The 21,753-nt window shown below is 41.1% G+C and overlaps 1 protein-coding gene across 3 annotated transcripts in view; it reads left to right on the top strand.

Moving 5' to 3' along the window:
* Positions 1 to 21,753, top strand: part of CDH13 (cadherin 13) — a 1,400,946-nt gene that overhangs the window by 601,178 nt on the left and 778,015 nt on the right. For all 3 annotated transcript variants that reach the window (XM_078063200.1, XM_078063199.1, XM_078063201.1), the window contains one exon: positions 17,077 to 17,188. In XM_078063200.1, coding sequence (XP_077919326.1) covers positions 17,077 to 17,188 — 112 coding nt within the window. The remainder of the gene's footprint in view (positions 1 to 17,076; positions 17,189 to 21,753) is intronic.

Below are 21,753 nucleotides of genomic sequence, written 5' to 3'. Positions count from 1 at the left end.
ATGGCTGTATTTTCTTTTGGTTCTGACCGATGTCTACCCTCATATCACTCTCTCTACCTCTGGCTGAAATTCCTTGTCTGCATACCTTCCCAGAGAAGTTACCCAGTTCAGGGTTTTCTCCAACTTAAATCTTTTATGTAGTTCTTTTCTTAATGGAACCACATTCTCTTTAGTGTTTACCAACTCTTATTTATTTAAATCAGTTCACTATTTGGCACCCATATATTTAGAAAAAGAAATTTTCTATCATTACCTAAGTAGAAAACCAAACTGCTTAATATCCATAGGAAACAAGCATTAAAATAAAGACACAATTATTAAAACACAAAAAAAATGTTCACCTGTCCTCTGAGTAGACCACCTAAAATGATCTCATACCACAGTGGTATATGTACCCACTTTGAGGAATATTGATGACAAATGAGGTCAGGCCTAAAGAGATTTTTTTTTTTTTTTTTCAAAATAATACAAATAAGTTCTAGGATAATAGAAATGATAGCATTTCGGCATTTTCTGCTGCTGACTTTGAACAGCAGACATCACACTCTATTATGAGGGCACTGATGCTGAGTCCCTGCATTCTATAACACCTCAGACTTGGCTGAGTGGGGGGGCCTCCCCAACTCATGTTTCTTTGTGACGAGACGAGCTGAATTCAACTCAGCCAATAAAGTCATTCCGATTTGCATTTTCATAACCCACCCTTCCACTCTCCAAGTGTGACTTTCATTTTTAGGACAGAGTTATTCAATCAGTGGATATGCAGTGCCTTTAAAGGGATATTTATCACCCTTGAAAAATCTTATTGCCAAATCTTAATAGTCTTTCTTACAACAAAGGCTCGAATTCACTATCAAGATTAGGAGGTAGAGCTTGAATGAGCGCTGCTGGAGCATCTCATGATAAAACAGATTAAAGTCTTAAAATGGGCAACCTATTGTGGTGGAAGTCAAACAAATATGCGGAAATATCCCTGATTTCCTGCAGGCTGTGTGTTTGCTGTGGGTGAGCCCAGAGGGCAAATCAGAGGATTGGGAGTTAGTCTACTTGGATTTTCCATCAGGCTCAGCTGGGTAACCTTGAGCGAGGTACAGAACCTCTGGATCTTATTAAATTCACCTGTAAAATGGTGGCGATGATGATGGGATGGGGGATTGTCAATCTCAAAGCATTGTGGCGAGGCTTACATGGGAAAGTCTATGTAAAAGTGCTTCCCCTGGGTTTTGGCACCGAGAAAATAAATGAAATACAGATCTGCTATTTGTGTCAGGGGTCCCCAAGACCACCTCCAGGCTCAGTGATTTGCTAGGAGAACCTATAAGACTCAGGATATAGTTGTACTCATGGCTAAGATTTATTAAGGGAGAAGATGCCGAGAAAAATCAGCAAAGGGAAAAGGTGCAGGGGGTGAAGTCTGAGGAAATCGAGGCCGAAGGCTCTTCTCCTAGTAGAGGATGTACTTAATCACATCAGTAATGAGCTGTGGTTACATGTATGACATGTCAACCATGAAGGCTCATTAGAGACTCAGTGTTCAGGGTTTTACTAGGGGCTGGTCACACACGCACCTTCTGCCTGGTACAGGGCAAAGATCCAGGCTCCCAGAAGGAAGAGGGTGCTCAGCATAAACCACAATATTTGTGCAAAAAGTTTAGGCACAGCGAGACAGCCTTATCAGTTAGGGTAGCGGGAGGCCTCCCAAAATCCAGGTTCCCACACGTCAGTCAAAGGCCAAACTTGCAAGCAGGCCATTGCACGGCTGCAGTCCCAGGTCTGTTAGATTAACTCTTTTGTGTGCAGCATCATAGGCCCGAAGTCTTCTCCTACATCTGGCCTCATTCACCGTGCTGCCCTCCAGCCCCGCTCCTCCCAGCGCTGGGCATATCTCTGCAGCAAAGCCTTGCCTTTGCACTTGCCACTGCTTCTGCCTCCAGGTCTTGCACTGACCTTGGTGTGACCAGCTCCTCAGCATTCTCCTCACTAGAGGCACTTTCCTATCCCCCATTGAATGCCCTTCCTCCTACCCCATCATTTGGTTTTACTTTCTCTGCAGCATGTATCACTCTGAAATGATCCTCTATACTTATTTTTTATTTGTTCACTGGTACCCCCTCTACTGGAATTAAGTTCCCTAAGGGCAGAAAAATGTATGACATCTCCTTTGTCTAGTGTAGAACTGGCAGATAGTAGGCGCTCATTTAATATTTATCACATGGCTATTGATAATTACTATGAAACACTTAGTTCTCCTTTATCCCAAAGAACGAAACCTCCACGTCCTTCCCGTTTATTATTTTCTTTGGAAGTTAATTTTTTTTTTTTTTTTTTGGTAAATATTGATCTTATAGAAAATTGACCCAAAAAATATCATGAAGAGGATGAGTGTCTCTGGGCTTTTTAAATCCCATCTTTCCACAATTGCACCTTCTCTGCAGGAGCCTAATTCAAAAAGGACTGGTTCATAGAAGGCTGCTTAAGAAGCTCATGGTTTTGTTTATACTCCCAGCAATTGTGGGGCGTGTCTGTTTTCGACATGTTGGCCTAGATTCTCCCAGTAGTTCTCGATCTTTGTGACTGGCATCATAGGCAAGGAGTGGCTAAGCAGCTTTGTTGGCCCTTCCTGGCCAGTTCCCTATCCTTTTTCATCTTGCCCTCTAGCCTAGGGGTCTGCAAATTTTTTCCTAAAGGGCCAGATAATACACATTTTAGGCTTTGCAGGCCATGAGGTCTCTGTTGCAAAACACTCAACTCTGCCACTGTAGTGTGAAAACAAAGACAATAGGTAAATCAGTGAGTATAGCTATGTTCTAATAAAACTTTATTTACAAAAGCAGGCAATAGGCTGGACTGGGCCTGTGGGCTGTGATTTACCAGTGAAGACTTGAGCGAGTGGTGGACTAGGACAGAGCTCAGATGGAAGGAGAATAAGTTTCACCAGGCTGCTCTGTTTGTCCAGTGGGGCTCACAGCTCCTCTCAGCGACTGCTGGGTCTGGAAACCACCTTCCCTCCCAGATTTTGAGGCTTAGGTGAGAAAAAGGTGCCCCACTGTTACTGGGGTGCTGTCCTATGCCTGTGCTTCTTCCCCCCAACCTTGCCCATACATTGCTAGTTCCTATAACCCTTTCTCCTCCAATGGCTCAATTTCCTGCTGGGGCTAAGCTACCTGGGACTGGGTTTCCTGGATATGGGATTTTCAGTGCTAAACCCGGATAGTATCAGAAACCCTGGGATGATTGGTTACCTGAGCTGGGACCTGGGTCTCCTTCCTCCACAGTCTCTTTTCCATGGCCTTAGTCCCACCCCAGCACCTCCCACTTGGAGGCTTACCTTGCTGGCCATGTAACAGATACAGGGGCCCAATGGGGCTCATAGTCCTCACAACATACCCCTCTCTGCTTGAGCTTATTTGCCCCTGGAACAAAGTCTGCAGCTGACGTCTACCTAGGGAGATTCTAGTATAGCCTCCCAGCCTAGTATGGGGGCCCTTCACATGACCATACTTTGCACTGTCTAATTTTTGAAGAAGATCTCTTCTGCAAATTTTACTATGGGGGAGATAATACTATTTTTTTTTCCTTAGAAGAATCAAACTTACTTTGAAAGAGCAGTAGGATTAGCAGAAACTTTCACTATTACATTAATCCAGCTTGAGATGAAAATATCCCAAGGACTGACTCATGAAATTTCAGGTAATTGAACTTGTGGACTCAAAAAGATATGAGGAAAAAAATATAATGTCCTTTTCAAACTATTTTGGCTCAGATGTTTTCTTTCTTCTCAGCTCAAAATCTGACAAATGTTTGCTTGATGGGGTAAACAGACTGGCTTATCCACACCTAAATATAATGCAGTGATGATAAAGGGAGGGGTTTGTGAGATCATATGTTTGTATCTACATATACCTCTCTTGTTTGTTTTTAGTAAGGAGCGAGTTGAAGAGGCTTCCCAACTGTTGTAGAGGTTAGAGAGGAGGGTGTTCATTTGACCCTGCAGTGAAGCCAAGGGAGGGGATGTCCTCTGTCTTCAGAGACCAGCAATAAGCCATTTTTATCACCATAAAAATTTTGTGCCTTTGAGCAAATGAGCTAAGAGGAAGGGCCTAATGCTCTGAAAAAATATGAACTTGAGTAACGGAGCAGGTTGACTCAGCTCCCCAGCATCCAGAAGACAGTCAATATGAAAGCAGTTTCAAGAGGAGAATACTGTAGACTTTTTTATGGTGGTGGTGGTTTCACTGTAAAAGACATCTCTGCAACCCATTCAAGGGAGACTCTTTTCCTAGGAATATCAGTAAATGAAGAATGGAAGCTCAGGTACTGGGGAAGGCCAGGAAGGTAATGTAAAAGAATGAAGAGGTCTTGGTATCAGAAAAATCCTTATAAAGACATGAATGCAAACCAAACATCACTATGAAGTTTAGTTTAGGAAACCGACAGCACAACTGAGATAATAAAAGGCAAATGGCACTTGGTGCTGGGGGACAAAGAGGGAGGGGTATGGACTGCGGTCATCTGGAGATAAGGTTCTGCCCATCAGGAGAATGTTTGACTCCAATCCCAGCACTGCCTCAAACCCAAGTACTTAGTGAAAATCCTTGATATTTAAATGTTAGCAATCAATCCATAAACTAAAGGCCATCTCACAGACACAGTGGCCTTGTGGGGTCTGCTGGCCGTCAGACTCTGCACCCTCCCTGGTAGAGCCTATTTGTCCTTGGAACAAAGTCGGTAGCTGATGCTTGACAATCGAGGGGGGCTCTCGTGTGGCTGCCACATCTGTGTTCTGAACATTAGTAGTACCATAGACAAACTTTCAAGGTCAAATTGATTATCCTCCAGCTTAGCAAAGCAGCAGCTCCCTAATTATGTCAGAAGGCAGGATTATCTCTGATCATTCGAGCTAGGATTCTGGATAAAACATCAAAAGCAATATTTAAATAATACACGCTCATGAATCAAGGATTCACTGCATTTTCTCTTACTAAAAAACCAAATTATAGTGGGCCGTTTTGCTCCATTAGTAAGGATTTTCCAGGCTGTTTTAACTCATATAGTAGTATAACCCCATCCTTGATTACAAAGTGTCATCATGGGAAAGAAGGAAGCTCTCCTTGGTCCTGGGTGGTTCATATTCATAAAGATCCTGCAAAAACCCTAGCAAGTTCTTAGCCCACTACCCAGAATTAGCAACTGGCATACGCAGTGCTGTGTTGGAGCTGCTTAGCTCATGGGAGCCAATTGTGCAAATCTCTTCCCAATTCTGTACACAGTGACCATGTTGGTAACTCAAAATTGGCCATGATGGGAGTATCTGCACAATGGAAACTAGCAAATGTTACAAATCAAGACATTTCTTTATTGGAGAGCCAATTGTTAAACACTTATAAGGACTCCCCTTGGTATTCCTCACTGTGGGAAGGCCTCCCTCTATATCTTCCTTGAAACCCGAGGCCACCTTGTGTTCTACTTAGACATTTTATTACTATCTTGCTTACTATTCTAGAAATATGAAGCAGAAGAAAAGTTGCATATTAAATTATTTTCTAGTTTCTATCTTCTCAAGAATTCTTGTCTTTTAAAAACAAAGTTGTTATCAAATACTTTGGGAATTTTTTTTTTCAACATCAGGGTAGCTCAGTCTTGAGACATCTGAGTCCTTCTGAGTAATAACTGGTAGCAGCATGAAGAGGCAGTTCAGGGATCATGATCATTCATAGTCCTTCTCACTGTGCATCTTCTTTTGTTTAAAATATAAGGGTACACAAACGAAATCAGCTAAGTTGATGTGTTTAAGACAGTGGTTTCTCTAGGGATCTTACTCCCACTGCCCTAACATTGAGCCAACTGTGTTTTCCTTTTTACTATTTTTACAAGGTTATGTACTCCATTCCTATACTTTTAATTGTGTTTTTAAAGTATGTATACACATACCATTCTTTCCCATTGTGCTTTGTGTTCCTAAAGGGTAGGAGCCTTGTCTTACTCATTTATGTCCATCTTGCCACAAACAGGTAGTAGGAACTCAATAAATGTTCCTTACATCGATGGAAGAATCCTTAAGAATGTGATTAATTGGCAAGTAGAGCAGACATTGCAATTCCTTCTGATTCAGGCAAACAACCATTCCGACAAATTTTTACCTTAACTACACATTAAGCCGTTAGATTTTAAAGATCTATTTATTTATTTTTAGAGAGAGAGAGAGAGAGTGAGAGCTCAATAGGGAGGGGTAGAGGGAGAGAATCTCAAGCAGACTCTGCTGAGCCCAGAGCCCAACGTGGGGATTGATCTCACCACCCTGAGATCATGACCTGAGCCGAAAGCAAGAGTCAGATACTTTACCCAACTGTGTCACCCAGGGGCCCCTAGGCAGTTAGATTTTAGAGAAAAGATGCATATTACGCTCTATCCCAAGAGAGGTTATGTGGCATTCTGCTTAACATAATCAATTCCTTGACTTCAACACCAACTTTTGCTGGGTTTATTTCTTTTCTTCTAGAACTTTTCAAAGCGAGAACCTGTAGTGGAAAAAACAATTTAACAAGATAGACATTTAGTTCAATAGAAGAATTTTCCTGGTGTGAAAAAATAAATTACAAAAAGGACTTTGCCTCTGAAAGATAATTAATAAAAACCTTCCGGTGTGATGACAAATCTGACATCTTGTCTAATGTCTGGCAGAGAAGAAAGTGTTGAGAGTTGCACAGTTAGAATAAAATGTTCCACTTCACGGCAAGGCCAGGCAGGATCTGATAATTATTTCTAGGCAAGGAAAGGTCATAGTCTAGTTGTTAAATTGACAACAGCAGGCCTGCGTATGTGACTATTGACCATCAGTGGGGTCTTCCCTTTAGATTTTCCTGATTTCACAGGTAAATATTGTCAGGAATGTGGGTGATTATGGGATGACTCCCTCTTGGACATTCTGGGAGGTTTTTTTGTTTGTTTGTTTGTCTGCTTATTTCAGATTTATTGAGGTATAATTGACAAAATTTTAATATATTTAAAGTGTGCATTATGGCAACTGGCACACAGTTATGTACCTTGTAAGGGGATTGCCCCCCATCTAGTTATCTAGTTAATTAACATCTTTACCACCTCACATATCTATCCCTGCCTTTTTTAAGTTTTTATTTTTTTGGTGAGAACATCTGATTTCCGCCCTCCCAGCAAACATCAACCATACCACACACTGCCAACCATAGTCATTATGTTTTATATAACATCTTCAGATTTTATTCATCTTACAGCTGAAAATTTGTACCCTCTGACCAACCTATCCCTGTCTCCCCTACCTCCCAGCCCCTGGCAACCTCTTTCCTACTCTCTGTTTCTATGAATTTGATTTTTTTTTTTTTTTTAGATTCCACATATAAGTGATATTATGTAGTATTTGTCTTTTTCTGTTTGGCTTATTTCACTTAGCATAATGCCCTCGAGACCTATCCATGTTGTCACCCATGGCAGGATGTCCTTCTTACTCATGGCTAAATAATATTCTCTTTCTATATAGATTATATATATGAGTATTCCATAATATGCAATATATGATATGATATATAGAACATATTATATATGGAATATATATAATATATATCTTACATATTCTCTATCCATTCTTCCATTGATGGACACTTATTTTGTTTCTATACTTCTTAGACATTTTGGGCTGAAACTGTGTTTATAGAACTTTCCCCTTCCCTTATAGAAGTTACTCATGGGTTTTGGTAGGCTTAATAATGGTTCCCTGAACATGTCCACATCCTAACTTCCAGAACACGTGACTATTACCTGGATTACCCAAGTGGGCCTGATATAACCACAATGGTCCTTATAAAAAGGATGCAGGAGGAGGCAGAAACAGAAGGGCATGTGATGATGGAAGAAGAGAGACAGAGACAAGGAGATGCAATGCTGTTGGCTATGCCACTGGGGAGGAAGGAGCCATGCACTAAAGGATGGGGTTGGCCTACGAGAGCTGGAGAGCCAAAGGGAAACACATTGTCCCTTGAAGCCTGCTGAAGGAATACAGCCCTGTCGGCCCATTTTAGACATCTGATACCCAGAACCATAAGATAATAAAATACTTTTCAAGCCACTAAGATTGAGGTAATTTGATTCAGCAGTGATATGAAACTAATACATGGGACCTGTCTTATTTTGGGTTCCCCGGAATCAGAGCTGGATACAGGAGACAAAGGGCAAGATGCAGGTTGTTTTCTTTGGGAGATAACCCAGGAAACAGGAATGAGGGGCAAGAGGGTGAGGCAGGGGAAGAGAGAGAGAGCCAATGTAATGAAGTGTCACTGAGGTCACTTAGCAAGGACTATGCCACCAGGACCTCTGAAAGGCACATGGGATGTCTCCCAGAGGAGTGCATCTGGAGGAAGGTAATTAGGACATGTAAGCAGCTGCCATTTCCCATTTGAGGGCACCATTGAGGGCTACCCTTGGAGCATCAGCTCCTCCAGCTTTCCCAGCTCTGCTCGACCTTGCATTAACCAGGCTCCTGCAGCATAGGAGCAAGCCCCATAGCAGAGTGTGAAGAGGCTGAGGACACTCTACGGGACAAGGCTGAGCTCTTAGGAGACTGTCCACAGCAGCAGGGTCTGAGATGGGACACTGGCTGAGGTGATGGACTGGGGCATTGTCTTCTGTTGGACTGAATCCTCAACCCCTAGATCTATTCATCTAGTTATTTCCTACCCTTTGTCTCCATGGGGTTAGGGTTTTATGTGCAGACCAGACAACTCTTCCAGTGCCTGGCAAAGAGTTGGTACTTCATAGTTGCTCAGTTGAACTTCTGGGGCTGCTGAGTCTCACCCATGAGTATTTCATATAGGGACACCCTTCTTTATTTGATTTAAGGGAAGCAGGTCTTATCTGGCATTTGAAACCCCTAATTTAATTACTAAGATTTCATAAATAGATATAAATACCACCAACTCTAGGGCAGGTACAGCCTCTAGTTTCTACTAAGGGCTAGCGAACCAAGCCTTCCTAATTGCATTAGCTAAAATTCTTACAAAACTATTTTTCATTTAAAATTTACCAATTGAGTCTAGTTGATTAATCCTGGAATCTTAATAGTAAAGAGTTAATTCTATTTAGACAGAAATTGTGATTTCATTGAGTGAATTATTTTCAGCTCTGTTTTAGCCAGACTAAAGGAGGACATGCCTGGTCGACTCAATCCTACTTGAGGACAAAACACTTTCAAATAATCTTGAAAACAACCCAGAGCTTGTTATTCCTGCCAAATTGCTTCCTGTTTCTTCAGCTGGCATGCCTTGGTGTTTGTACTTACCAAACCTCTGCATGGAATGTTCTTTATTATACTTTGCTACTTTAAAAATGTCAGTCAGCTTTCCAGTATGGCCTTATCTGTGACATGGTCCCTATTCTCAAAGAGTGAGTTGTTCCTTCTTCTGCACTTCCGGAATGTTTTTTACATAATCCTCCATACTAATATAAATAATAATAACAATGGGTAGCATATAGCACCTATTATGAGCCAGTTCCTATCCTAAACCTTTGATTTATGTTAACTCATTGGCCCTCACAAACCCATGAGGGTAGATCACCTTACTGGCTATATTGTACAAATGAGAAAACTAAGGCAGAGAAGTTAAGTACCTTGCCCAGGGTCACACAGCAACTAAAGGGTAAAATTAGGATTTAAACCCAGGTAACCTAGTTCAAGATTCTTTGTTTTGAGCTACTTCTTAATTCCCAATATATAGAAAATATAATATAATATAATGTAATGTAATATATTATTTGCCCCTGTGTCTGCCTTTCCTTCTAGATAATAAGTTTATCAAGGGCTTTGTTCATTTCTCCATCTCCAGTATCTATCCAAAGGCCTGGCAGATAATAGAAATTTTAAACTTTGACTAAGGGAATTAATGAAAAAAATGAACTCAACTACTCTGTTATGACAGCAGATCAAAATGCCCCACCACTTGAAAGGACAGTTGCTAAGACAAAAGAGAAGAAACTACGCCTGTTTGTGCTTAGGAATGGAGCACTCAGACAGCAAATTCTACATCATGACCGTCTGACAGTCTTGTCCAGGGTTCCAAAGCCATGAGCCTGTTTTCATCTTGTTTCTCTTCTTCTCTCCCTCCATTTCCCCCCACTCCTCCTTCTTCCTTCCTTCCTCTCCTCCTCCCTCCCTGTTGGTTTGCCCGGATTATATTTATATCTTGAAAAACCAAGTAAAGGGAACCAATATTTTCTGAGGGTCTACTGTGGGGCCAACACCATGGTGAACTGTATGAGTTTCCTCCAACTGCTGTAACAAATTACCACGTGCTTAGCATTAACTGAAATTAACTAAATTTAAAAAATTAAATTAACCAAAATGAACTAAAACAACACACATGGATTATCATATAGTTTTGAAGATCAGCAGTCCAAAATGGGCCTCACTGGGCTAAAATCAAGGTGTTAGCAGAGCTGCATTTCTTCTGGATGTTTAGGGGGAAATCTGTGTTTTTGCCTTCTTCAGCTTCTGGAGGCCTCTTGCGCTTCTTGGCTGGTGGTCCCTTCCTCCACCTCCAAAGCTGGCAATAGCAGGTCGAGGCTTTCTCACACCACATCACTGCGGCCTGGCTCTGTCACTTCTCTTTCTCGAGCTCTTCAGCTCTCTTTCTTCCATTTTCAAGGCTCCTTGTGATTATATCTAGATAATCCAGTATAATCATTCTCTTTTAAAGTCAGTTGATTTTCAACTTTAATTCCCCATTACCATTTAATCTAACATATTCACAGGTTCTGGGGATTGGGCTGAGGACATCCTTGGGGGACCATAATTCTGTGGCTTCCCTTTTAACAATTTGAGGAGAAGATACTGAGTAGCATTCAGTTGGCAATAAGGTCTAGGATGTTGGTCCAAAACTGTGTGTGAAGGCGACAACACTCAACAACTCAAACTGCGTATGAAGAACTCACCAAACTGGAAGTATTCGCTCTCTTTTTCTTCCCAAGAATCACAAAATTATTTCTAAGTGTCAGTTACATTAGTGGCCAAGAAAATGGCAGGTGTTCCATGTTTCTGGGGCTATAAAACCCCAGGAAGATGGTCAGGAGGTCAGATTCGAGGGTAGTGTGGATGACATGAGCTGACGCTCTCATGAGGGTATCCCCATGTGCCCATGCATGTGTGCACGTATGTTTGTGTGTGTACGTGGGTGTGCCCATGCATGTCTTTAAAGTACCTCTTTTTTCCACGCTTTCCCTGTAGGCAGGGTGCCTTTATAAACCCTTCGAGGACTCTGGCAGGATAAAGAATCAATCAAAATTCATTGCTGTAACATTTTTATATCCTGCAAGTCAGAGCTGGTAGCCTTTCTTCCCCGCCAATCTAAGCTCCTCCAAACTGATTCCAGTAGGCCGACTTTGACAAGAGTAAACCAGAGGTGTTTTGTGGCAAGGATAAAGTAACTGTCCATCCACGCTAATAGCAAAAAGCAGTGAGTCAATGAGGAAAACAACGAGGGGCCAGGAGACACTAGTGAGTTCACTTGGAAAATACCATTTTGGAGCTGGCTTAAAAGAGGATGAGATCTGAGGTTGTTTGCTGCCCGCTGAGATAATTATTTGTGGCAGGAAGTTTCTCTTTTTTTTTAGCTACGGCTACTTCGAATACAGTTGTGTTAAGCTTTTCTTCAGTCCTGATATTTCTCTCTGACCTCTGGGACGTATTTGTGATGCCATGGTATAGAAGCCCCTCTGTGTCCTTGTCCCTTCCACATTTAGCATGTAGTCAGCCAGGTGAGCTGCTGGCTCACACACACAACCCCAGATCTTAAGGGTTTGCACACTGCATGTGCAGTTTCCTTGTTGGGTAGTTCTCCTAAGTACTTGTCTTCTGAGCAGGGACTGATTTCTGGGCTCTTTCTATTGGATGGATCCGCCATCTTAGAAGTCCTTCCCTTCTGTTTTCAAAGATGCGGAAGAGACGACATTTCAGGGGCCAGGTCGAGAAGTGGTGAAAATCCTTTTACTCTCCCTCTCTTGGCCAGAGCTTAGTCACATGGCCAAAGTCGCTGCAACAGAGCCAGGACCATGCAATTATGGATACTATTATGACAAGTAATTAGAAACTCATAACAAGGAGAGTTCTTCCCTTGAAAAGCCTATTTCCAAAGTCTAGAGTAGGGATTGCAAATTCAGATGCCTCGGGGGCCAGACAAGCGTGTAACTGAGTCAAGTGAACAGAAGCAATAATACAGGGAATGGTGCAGACAAGGACAGCCAAGAGAGGTACACTCTTGATAATATGATAATTTAACTCTTATGATAGACTGCTATGGCTAAACTAACCAAATCTGCTGGCCACATCCATCCCATATGCTGCCAGTTGGCAACCTGCAGTCTGGGACAGAAAAAACATTTTTCTGGAAGCAAATTCCGAAGTTGGCTATGTTCATGAATCACTACCTGTCAGGATAAACATAAACCCTTTCTTTTTAAAAAAGAAAGCTCGGAACAGCAATAAAGAAATGGAAGCTAAAAAAAAGAAGCAGATATAAAAAGTGTGATGTAAGGCTTTGCTATCGGTGTGTATGTTTAGGGCAGTGGCTTTTACGTAGAGGATGGAGCTCTGAGCTACTGTTTTAAAGGATGCTTGGTGTCCTGCAAAAGCAGCACGACTCAGCTCACAACAGGCACTGATGTTTTCCTTTGTGCACCTGACCCCAAGATGCAACCCCCCCCCCCGACCTTCTACCTGACTCAGGCCCCTGCTGTTTCCCTTTGAATATTTCTGAGCATAGTCTATACACTGACCAGTTTTATAGTAGCAAAAAAAGTAATATTTTAATGCTATTTGTCAATGTCTACCCTGGGGAATATAATATCAGTGAATCACGTATATTGGTTTAAACATAATATATAGAAACAATGATAAGAATAATAGCAAACATTTATTGAGCAACTACTATGTGCCCGGTACGACATAAGGCTCTTTACAACAATTAACTCATTTAATCCTCATAGTAACTTTAAGATACTATTATTGTTCCAATTTCCATCTGAGGAAACTGAGACACAGAAGGTTACTTGCCCAAGGTTGCAGCTGGTAAATGGCAGCTGATAAACTGGGATTCATACAGAACCAGTGTGGCTCTGTCCTGTGCTTATAGTTTGTCTGAACATGAATCTGCTTTCCTAAGCAGGCTGACTGTAATTTTCAAATAATAGAAATCCTTCGGTGATCATAAAATTTGATCACTGCTGAGCTTTCAAAGGTGTATTGGTTGTTGTTTATGAGGTGCAAGCTAATGCATAAATGAACAAAAAAACCATATAGGAAAGCCATTATTTCTAAGGCATTAAAGATAAATTCAGAATGTTGTTCGTAGCATATATTCTGGAAATGCTAAAGAGGGTTTGGAGAAAAGTATGTCCAGGTGGCATATTTCTAAGAGTGACATCTGATGATTTTGGAGAAGGGGCTTAACCTAGTTTTCGAGTAATGTCCAAATACTCGCTTTTAAACCAATGAGGGAGGCTTCTTCATATTCTTCCACCAAACTCAGTATGATTGAAATTGGAGAGTGGGTATCCATGACAAGTTCATGCACAGATACTACTTAAATTCTGCTAAAAATTCAAGGGGCGATAGCAGTAAGTAATATATTCTACCACTACTGCCCAGTCAGACGTTCAGCTTTTGGGAAGCCCTAAATTAGTCTGGATTATTTTTTAAATGCAATTTTCTAATTTCAGAGATCTGTTACATGAAACCCAGACAGACACAAAGGAACTTACGTGAAAGCAAAAAGTGTGTTGGCAAAAAAGACAAGTCTATGTTCCTTTCCATTTATCCAGCTAATTCTGAACCATCTTTGAGATCAAAGCAGAAATGTCCCTTCTGTGGGTTTGCTTTCCCTGATCCCCCTAGATGAAGTTAAACTCCCTGTCCCTGGCTTTTACATGCTCTCAAAGACACAATTTCCTCTCAAGTTAAAATTCTAGTTAATTAATTGAACTATGATTTGTTAATGCCTGTCACCTTTTCTAGTCCACATTAACAGTTGACACTTGCTGACCACTTATCCTGTGCGACACTATTCTAGTTGTTTGCTTCTTTAAATTTTTAATTTTTTTGAGAAAGAGAGGGAGCACTGGAGTGAGCTAGCAGGGAGGGTTAGATGCTTAACTGACTGAGCCACCCAGGCGCCCCTATTGTAGTTGTTTTAGATGCACCATCCACTGAATCCATATATCTCCTCTCAATGCACATCTTATTCTCCATATTTCCATTGCTATCAGTCAGTAAAGGACAGAGCCAAGATTTGAACCTCTGGAGTTTGTGCTTCTAATTACTGGCTTATTATGCTTCTATATAAGCTCCAGAACAGCACCTAGCAAAGTGCTTGCTGAATCCCAGGAGATTAATAAGTTTGGGGGAATAAGTGAATGAATGAATGCAGGGAGGACAGACTAGTTCTTCCTTGGCTAAGTCACAAGTTGCCCAGGAGAGTGCTGCATGCTTTTTTCTTATAAGTTTGGTGGGTAGAGGGACCCAACAATTTACAAATAAAATCTGAGCCTCTGGGAGTCCTCTCATCACTCCCATCCTCCCTGATGGTCAGCTGTTGGAAAACGTTTATTTGTCCTTTATGACTCCTGAGGATTCCTGAATAGAGCCTGCCAAGAAATCAGGACAGAGACGGAGCTGCAGAGAGACAAGAACAGGGGCTCCACTCAACCAACCTCTCAACCAGTTCTGGATTCTTATGCTCAGGATCGCTAGAGAAATGGCATCTCCTTAGGTCCTAGGGGCTGACTGGTTTACTGGTCTGGGGTTGAGGGCAGAATTAGCTGATTAGAAGGTTAAGGTATAATTGTAGGCTCAGGGTGCCTGGAGGCCACCTCTGACCATTTACTGTTTAACTGAATTAGCGTTGGCCAGTTACAGATTTTCTGCTTGCAAAATTGCGTGCAAATTATTCTGAGTCCTGAATCTGCATTCTATGTGTGTGCCACTTGGGATGTCAGCATTATGATTGCCTTGGAAGCAATCTAACCAGAGGCTGCTCTGGAGGCAAGGGAAAGTTTCACAAGCAGAACTGCTCCGAGAGGGAACTATAATATCCTAACCCCTTTGATTTTTGAAAGATGATGTCGGTCAGGGTGATGACTTGCCCATTTCAATTTCTCTGATATTCCTCAGTCCAGCCATTCCATGAACCTCCAAAGATTAATTCTCGCTCTCATTCCTTGGGGTTCACTGCATTTCAGTGGGCTGGTATTTAGAGAGAAGCCCTGGTTCCCTGGCTTCCAACCTTTTGTGCCCTCTTGTGAATTTGCTGCTGGGGATAATAATGAGTTTTCTTCAACAGCTTGTGAACAGTGGTTAAGAGTTTGCATCCTAGTATCAAAATTTGGTTTCCCAAGAAGCAGGCACTCAGTCAAGGATTTGAGTGCAAGTAGTTTTATTTGGAGGGTGGTGTCAGAAAATACCAACAAGACATGAGAAAATGAGCCAGGGAAGGAAAGGCAGTGAATGGAGGGTGAGTTATCAAGCCAGATGCCACTGTGGGCACCTGGAGTTGAAATCCACATGGAAAAAGGGAGACAGAACCCTTGCCTGCGAGATGTCTCTCCTGAGGGGTGAGAGAGCTGGGGTATTTGTGCACCGATTCTCATCAGTTATGGTCAAGGGCTGCTGCTGAGAATATGAATTTCCAAACACTCTCTGCTGGCACCATGCTCTGTTAAAACAGCCTTCCCCAGGTTTCAGAGAAACAACTCAGGCAAAAAAAATGTAAAATCCTGCCCCATGACATGGAAAGCCTAAGGGGTATGGGAGGAGCTCTCACAGTGATCCAAATCAGAGGACACTTAAGCCTGGATTCACATCCTGGCCCCACCCATCCTAGCTGCACGATCTTGGGCAAATGTGTTAGCTTCTCTAGGATGTGAGGCCCCTTGTCTGTAAAATGTATCCTATAAAATATTAAATACATCATAGGCTGTGGTAGAGATTAAAGGAGATGATGCATATAACAAACTTAGCATAGTGCTCGCCATGTAGTAAAGGCTGAAAAATGTTAGCAGTTACATTTTAAGTATTATGGAGCATCTTCTCTGTGTCCATATATGCAGTAGGTGCTTGGTACCAAAGTTGGGGAAAAAGAGGTAACTCCTATCTTTACAGGGCTTGTAGTCTTTGCCTAGTAAACCCCTGACTATTTCTTACCATACTAAATTACCCCTTGTCCAAGGGTGTGTCACATACTTTTATATTCCAAAACATATAGCCTAGATTTTTGACTCCAGGATGAAGCACTCCAAGGATTTGCAAAGACAAAGCTGAGCTTTTGGAAGCAATTGTAAAGTTTAGGTTTTTCTAGTAGCCAGACTTACAAAAGTAAAAACAAAGTGGTGAAATTGACTTTAATAACATATCTATTTAGTCCAGTCTGTAAAATATTATTGTTTCAACATGTAATCCATATACAAATTATTAAATTAGGTATTTTACATTATTTTTCTTTTTGGTACTCAGTCTTCAAAATCCAACATATATTTTATACTGACAAGTTCTGCCCAGCTACATTTCACGTGCTTGGCGGCAGAGTGTGGCTCGTGGCCACCATATTGGATTGTGAAGGTCTAGTGGGCTCTGAATTCCTTTGGGAAGTAATTTCCAATGGAATATTCTGCTTTCCTCCTCATTATATATGGCACTGCTCCTTTTCATCTATGACAGTGAAGTTGGTTTTAGCTCGGGCATCATATGAAATTGACTGTTTTTGTAATGTAATTTCACACATAGAAACCATGGTGAGATTCTTAGCAGGTGTAAAAATCTGACAAAGTTATTTCTTTAACAGCAACTTGATGGAAACTACAGCAGCTGTTCCCATTTGCGTGTTTTCCAAATCTCATTGCCAAAGCGAATCGTTGGCAGCCACAGGAGAAGTATCAACTTACCTCTTCCTTTGGGAAATGAAATTAAAACCTCAGCTCATTTCTAAAAGTCACAGATTTGGTAGAAGTTAGTAGGGCAAACACATAAGCCGCTGTTAAAATATTGATGGCTTTGGTTTTTCTCAGGTGCTGCTGCTAACATCTGCAGAAGATTTGGACTGCGCGCCTGGATTTCAGCAGAAAGTGTTCCATATCAATCAGCCAGCTCAGTTCATCGAGGACCAGGTGATTCTAAACTGTAAGCAGCATCACTTGATGATTCTTTGGGCCTGTTCTCATATTTGAACTCACCAGTGTCTAAGAATGTGTCTCAGGATGTGGCATTCCCTGAGCTAAGTGTTTTCTGATCATTTTTCTTATGTCACTGCTTGACCCAGGGTGGAAGCTCTTCAATTAGAGCCTTGTCGGCTGAGAGGTGAATAAAGTGGTTGTGTATCTCTTTTGAGTATTTTATCATTGGTGAGCATTTTCTCACTGGTCCCAGAAAAGGAGACCACCAGCCTCCAATGTGAGTGCTACTCTGTGCAAAGGAAATTAAATCCATTTCCCCTGGGTAGTTCCCTGAGAGCAAAACCAATGCCTTCCCAAGGATTGTTGTTTTACTGGGATTCCTTGTGCATAGTGTTAGATGAAAATAATGGTGAGAGCAGGATGTTGGCTTCTGGGAATTTTTAGTCATAGGAATTCAAAACTCCTTTTCTGATGGCTAGTAAGAGGGTCTTCAGAAAGATTCAAAACCTCTACTGGCTATTTTGTGGAGTAAACTCAAATCCCCCCAAATTCCAATTAAAATATGCTCCCCTCAGATCTGTGGTTATAATCTCTTCCTATTTTTAATGCCAATATCATATTGTTTTATCTTTATGAGGGCATGGAGTGCATTGCTAAATGCATAGCAAGCATAGTTTTAGCACAGTAGAATCTAAAATTGATGGTAAACAAATAACCATTTAATTGTAAGCTCTTGAGCACCATTCTTTAACATTTGGGAATGCAGAATATGAAAACAGTGGTTTAATTTGTTCAGATGCTCCCAGGTCCCTTTAGGGAAGATAATTGTGCATTTGCCCTTACGGTCTCAGGCTTGCCTTCCACGCTAACCACGTTCCTTCATTCCTTGCTCTATGGCTGGTGTGTTTAAAGAAAAGGGAAATAAGACCAAAAAAACCAAAATAAAACCAGCTTGCTTGATTGGATTGTTCTTTGAGGCTGGAACACATTTGAAGAGTTGAAAGGAACACAGTAATAAAGATGCAATGCCGAGCATCAAGGGAGCTACCCAAGGTGAAGTCCATGAACATCTTGATCCAATTATACCAATGGAATCATTTCGGCAATTAGAGTCTGCAATGACAAGGTGCAGAACTGTCACAATAAGTGAATTCCAATGTGTGATTTCATGTTAATTTGATCCCTGAGTGTGACTCCTGGGTCAGGCCATCAGGAACCCTTATTTGTCTTTGATTCTTCTATTTATCAGAATCAATATTTTCAAAGGGAACTTTAAGAGAACCATTTTTTTCTGGCTCTTCTCCCCCCTCATCTGTTTGTCTCATCTCTTCTCTTCTTCTCCTTCTCTCTGTGTCTCCCTTTTCTTTTCTTTCTTTCTTTTTTTTTTGCAAGCGATTATCCCAAACAGCATCTATATTAACATGGGTAGAAATGTGAAACCACACTGAGTATGGAAATTAATAGAGTTGGTATGCAAAGCAGGCCCATAAATGTGATTGCTTCTGTAATCTTCACGACACCAAACAGCTTTTAATTCACCGCTGAGAAGCTGGAAACAATCATACTTTGGGGGATCTTTTTAATTTAAACTAGACCATACTGTATATTCCAATATCACAGTTTTGTGTATGTCTGTGTTTTTTTTTTTAATCCCCTAAGTAATTAAGTGGGTTATGGTTGTTGGTTCTGTGTAAGCTAGTAAATGCTAAATGGAACTGGGTTGATTATCAATGATAGCACGTTCAGAAAAAGGCAGTGATATGGGAATTGAGGATATTTAAAATTTAAATATGAATTTGTATGTAAATTGTTGGATCAGCAAAATCTGACTAGCCCCCTCTCAGTGAAACTGTAGGTTCATATGTATTACTAGGGTAAAAAATACAAAGAGTACATCTGGTCTGATACTTTTGAGTTCATCTCAAAGCAACGAACATGGGTTGTTATGAGTTAGACCCTGCAAATAAGGTTAATTGTGCCTAAATGCAGAAGAAAATTTCCATAGCCTTGAGAATGCCTATTGAATATTGTTTGGGAAAATCTAGATTTCCAGAAGAAATAGCAATGTATTGCTCTATTCCAGAGGAAAGGAAAAGCCAGGAGTATTGAGTATTGATGAACCTTCCCCCCAGGCAACGAACATTCCCCCTACTCTCTCCCTCCCTCTCCTTCTTCCCCTTTCTTACTCCATTTCTTTCATGCATTTTCCTAGGGTTCAACATAAGACCCTTCTTTTTTTTTCCTTTTTCTTTTATTATTTTTTTATTTTACTTTTTTTTTACTAACATATAATGTATTATTTGTTTCAGGGGTACAGGTCTGTGATTCATCAGTCTTACACAATTCACGGCGCTCACCATAACACATACCCTCCCCAATGTCCATCACCCAGACACCCCATCCCACCCACCCCCCTCCCCTCCAGCAACCCTCAGTTTGTTTCCTGAGATTAAGAGTCTCTTATGGTTTGTCTCCGTCTCTGGTTTCACCTTGTTTCATTTTTCCCTCCCTTCCCGTATGATCCTCTGTCTTGTTTCTCAAAATCCTCATATCAGTGAGATCATATGATAATTGTCTTTCTCTGATTGACTTATTTCATTTAGCATAATACCCTCTAGTTCCATCCATGTCATTGCAGATGGCAAGATTTGGGGGGTTTTTTGATGGCTGCATAATATTCCATTGTATATATATACCACATCTTCTTTATCCATTCATCTGTTGATGGACATCTTGGCTCTTTCCATAGTTTGGCTATTGTGGACATTGCTGCTGTAAACATTGGGGTGCATGCCCCTTCGGATCACTACATTTGTATCTTTGGGGTAAATACCCAGTAGTGCAATTGCTGGGTCATAGGGTAGCTCTATTTTCAACTTTTTGAGGAACCTCCATACTGTTTTCCAGAGTGGCTGCACCAGCTTGCATTCCCCCCAACAGTGTAGGAGGGTTCTCCTTTCTCCTCATCCTCACCAACAACTGTCGTTTCCTGACTTGTTAATTTTAGCCATTCTGACTGGTGTGAGGTGGTATCTCATTGAGGTTTTGATTTGGATTTCCCTGATGCCGATTGATGTTGAGCACTTTTTCATGTGTGTGTTGGCCATTTGGATGTCTTCTTTGCAGAAATGTCTGTTCATGAACATAAGACCCTTCTATCTCTGAAAATATGATTAACCAAGAAACCACTGAGTGGTGGGTGCTCTCAGAATGAAGGCCATATTGACACAAGGCTAATGTCTGGATGAAAATGGAGAAGAGTTAAACAGAACCAGAAAGTTTGAAAATACTTAGATACTTGAGGTTGCATGCCAAGATGTGGGAAATGGTTAGAATTATTTTAGCAACATATACATACAAGCTGATGTTTTAGGTAATAAAAGAGGTTAAAAGACACCAGGCTAGTAACATCTCTTGGACTCCGCTTATGGCATTTGTACTTTCCAGTTTTGCTTTATCTTTGCAATATTTAAGATCTTTGGTTTCCAATCACTATAAAGTTTTGTCTTGTGGAAGGTGTAAACATAGCATAATCGATCAGTGGATGTCTACACTTTTCGCAATTCTATAAGGTTGTCTGAAAGTGTTATCTCTTTGCCTGACAGACACAGTATATCTGCTCATATCCCAGACTTATATTCAACCAATTTTGGGTTCAGCTTTTAGCAGGCTATAGAAAATGTTTATTCTGTCCATGGCTTCCTGCTCTCTTTGTTCAGATAGTAATATTTCCTTTTATCCTTTTTCATCTTTCTCCTCAATTCTCAATGACTTATCTTTTTCTACTTTAACTGTTACTAATGGTCACCTCCACTCCTTTTCTTTCCCTAATATTTTATTCACTGTTCACTCCAATACATCTTTCCTTCAGTTGTTCTAAAGCCTTTTATTTTCTTCACATCCAAATAACTCTTTATTCTACTCTCCTTTCCACTAAGTAGACTTGCTTTCGTCTTTAAAAGGCCATTTTTCAACAAGCTTCTAGGATCAAAACATGGTATCCCACTATTCTTCTAATGTAACCAGGGGAGCTCTTTCATTGTATCTTTCACAGTGTGATGCAAAGCCCCCAACTCATGATAACTTGGACAAAAGTTTCCTGCCTTCATCTCAGTCTTAAAAAATGAGCTGGGAAGATGTGCTTATTCCCATTTTTTTATGAGAAGTGCAAGAAGAAAGGGGAAGACAGCTTGGAAGGCAGAAACTCAGGAGACATCCATTCAAGGCCTTTGGACTCAGGGCAGAATCTTTGAGGGGTTTGTGGTTGGGGATCCCTAGAGGCCTCCAACACCCAGAATTCTCTTAATGGATTAGTATTGTTGCTTCTTCTGTAACATGAAAATCATGTGATTCTGGTACCTATCATCTTGGCCCCATGAGATTTGAATAGTGATGTTGGTTACACCCTTCCAGCTGACACCTGGGCTTCAGAAGAATAAGCACCCTTGGAAAACTGACCAGCCATCCAGCTGAGATGGAAAAGGACCAGGTGATAAGCCACTGACTATCTTGTGTTTTGCAAAATTACAGAACAGACTATTCTGCCCTGGCCATATCAGCTCAAGCACATCT

This window comes from Halichoerus grypus, chromosome 15 (genome assembly GCF_964656455.1).
Source record: "Halichoerus grypus chromosome 15, mHalGry1.hap1.1, whole genome shotgun sequence".
Taxonomy (NCBI): Eukaryota; Metazoa; Chordata; class Mammalia; order Carnivora; family Phocidae; genus Halichoerus; species Halichoerus grypus.
Note: the sequence above shows the minus strand (reverse complement) of the source record. Positions and strands in the feature narration are given on the sequence as shown.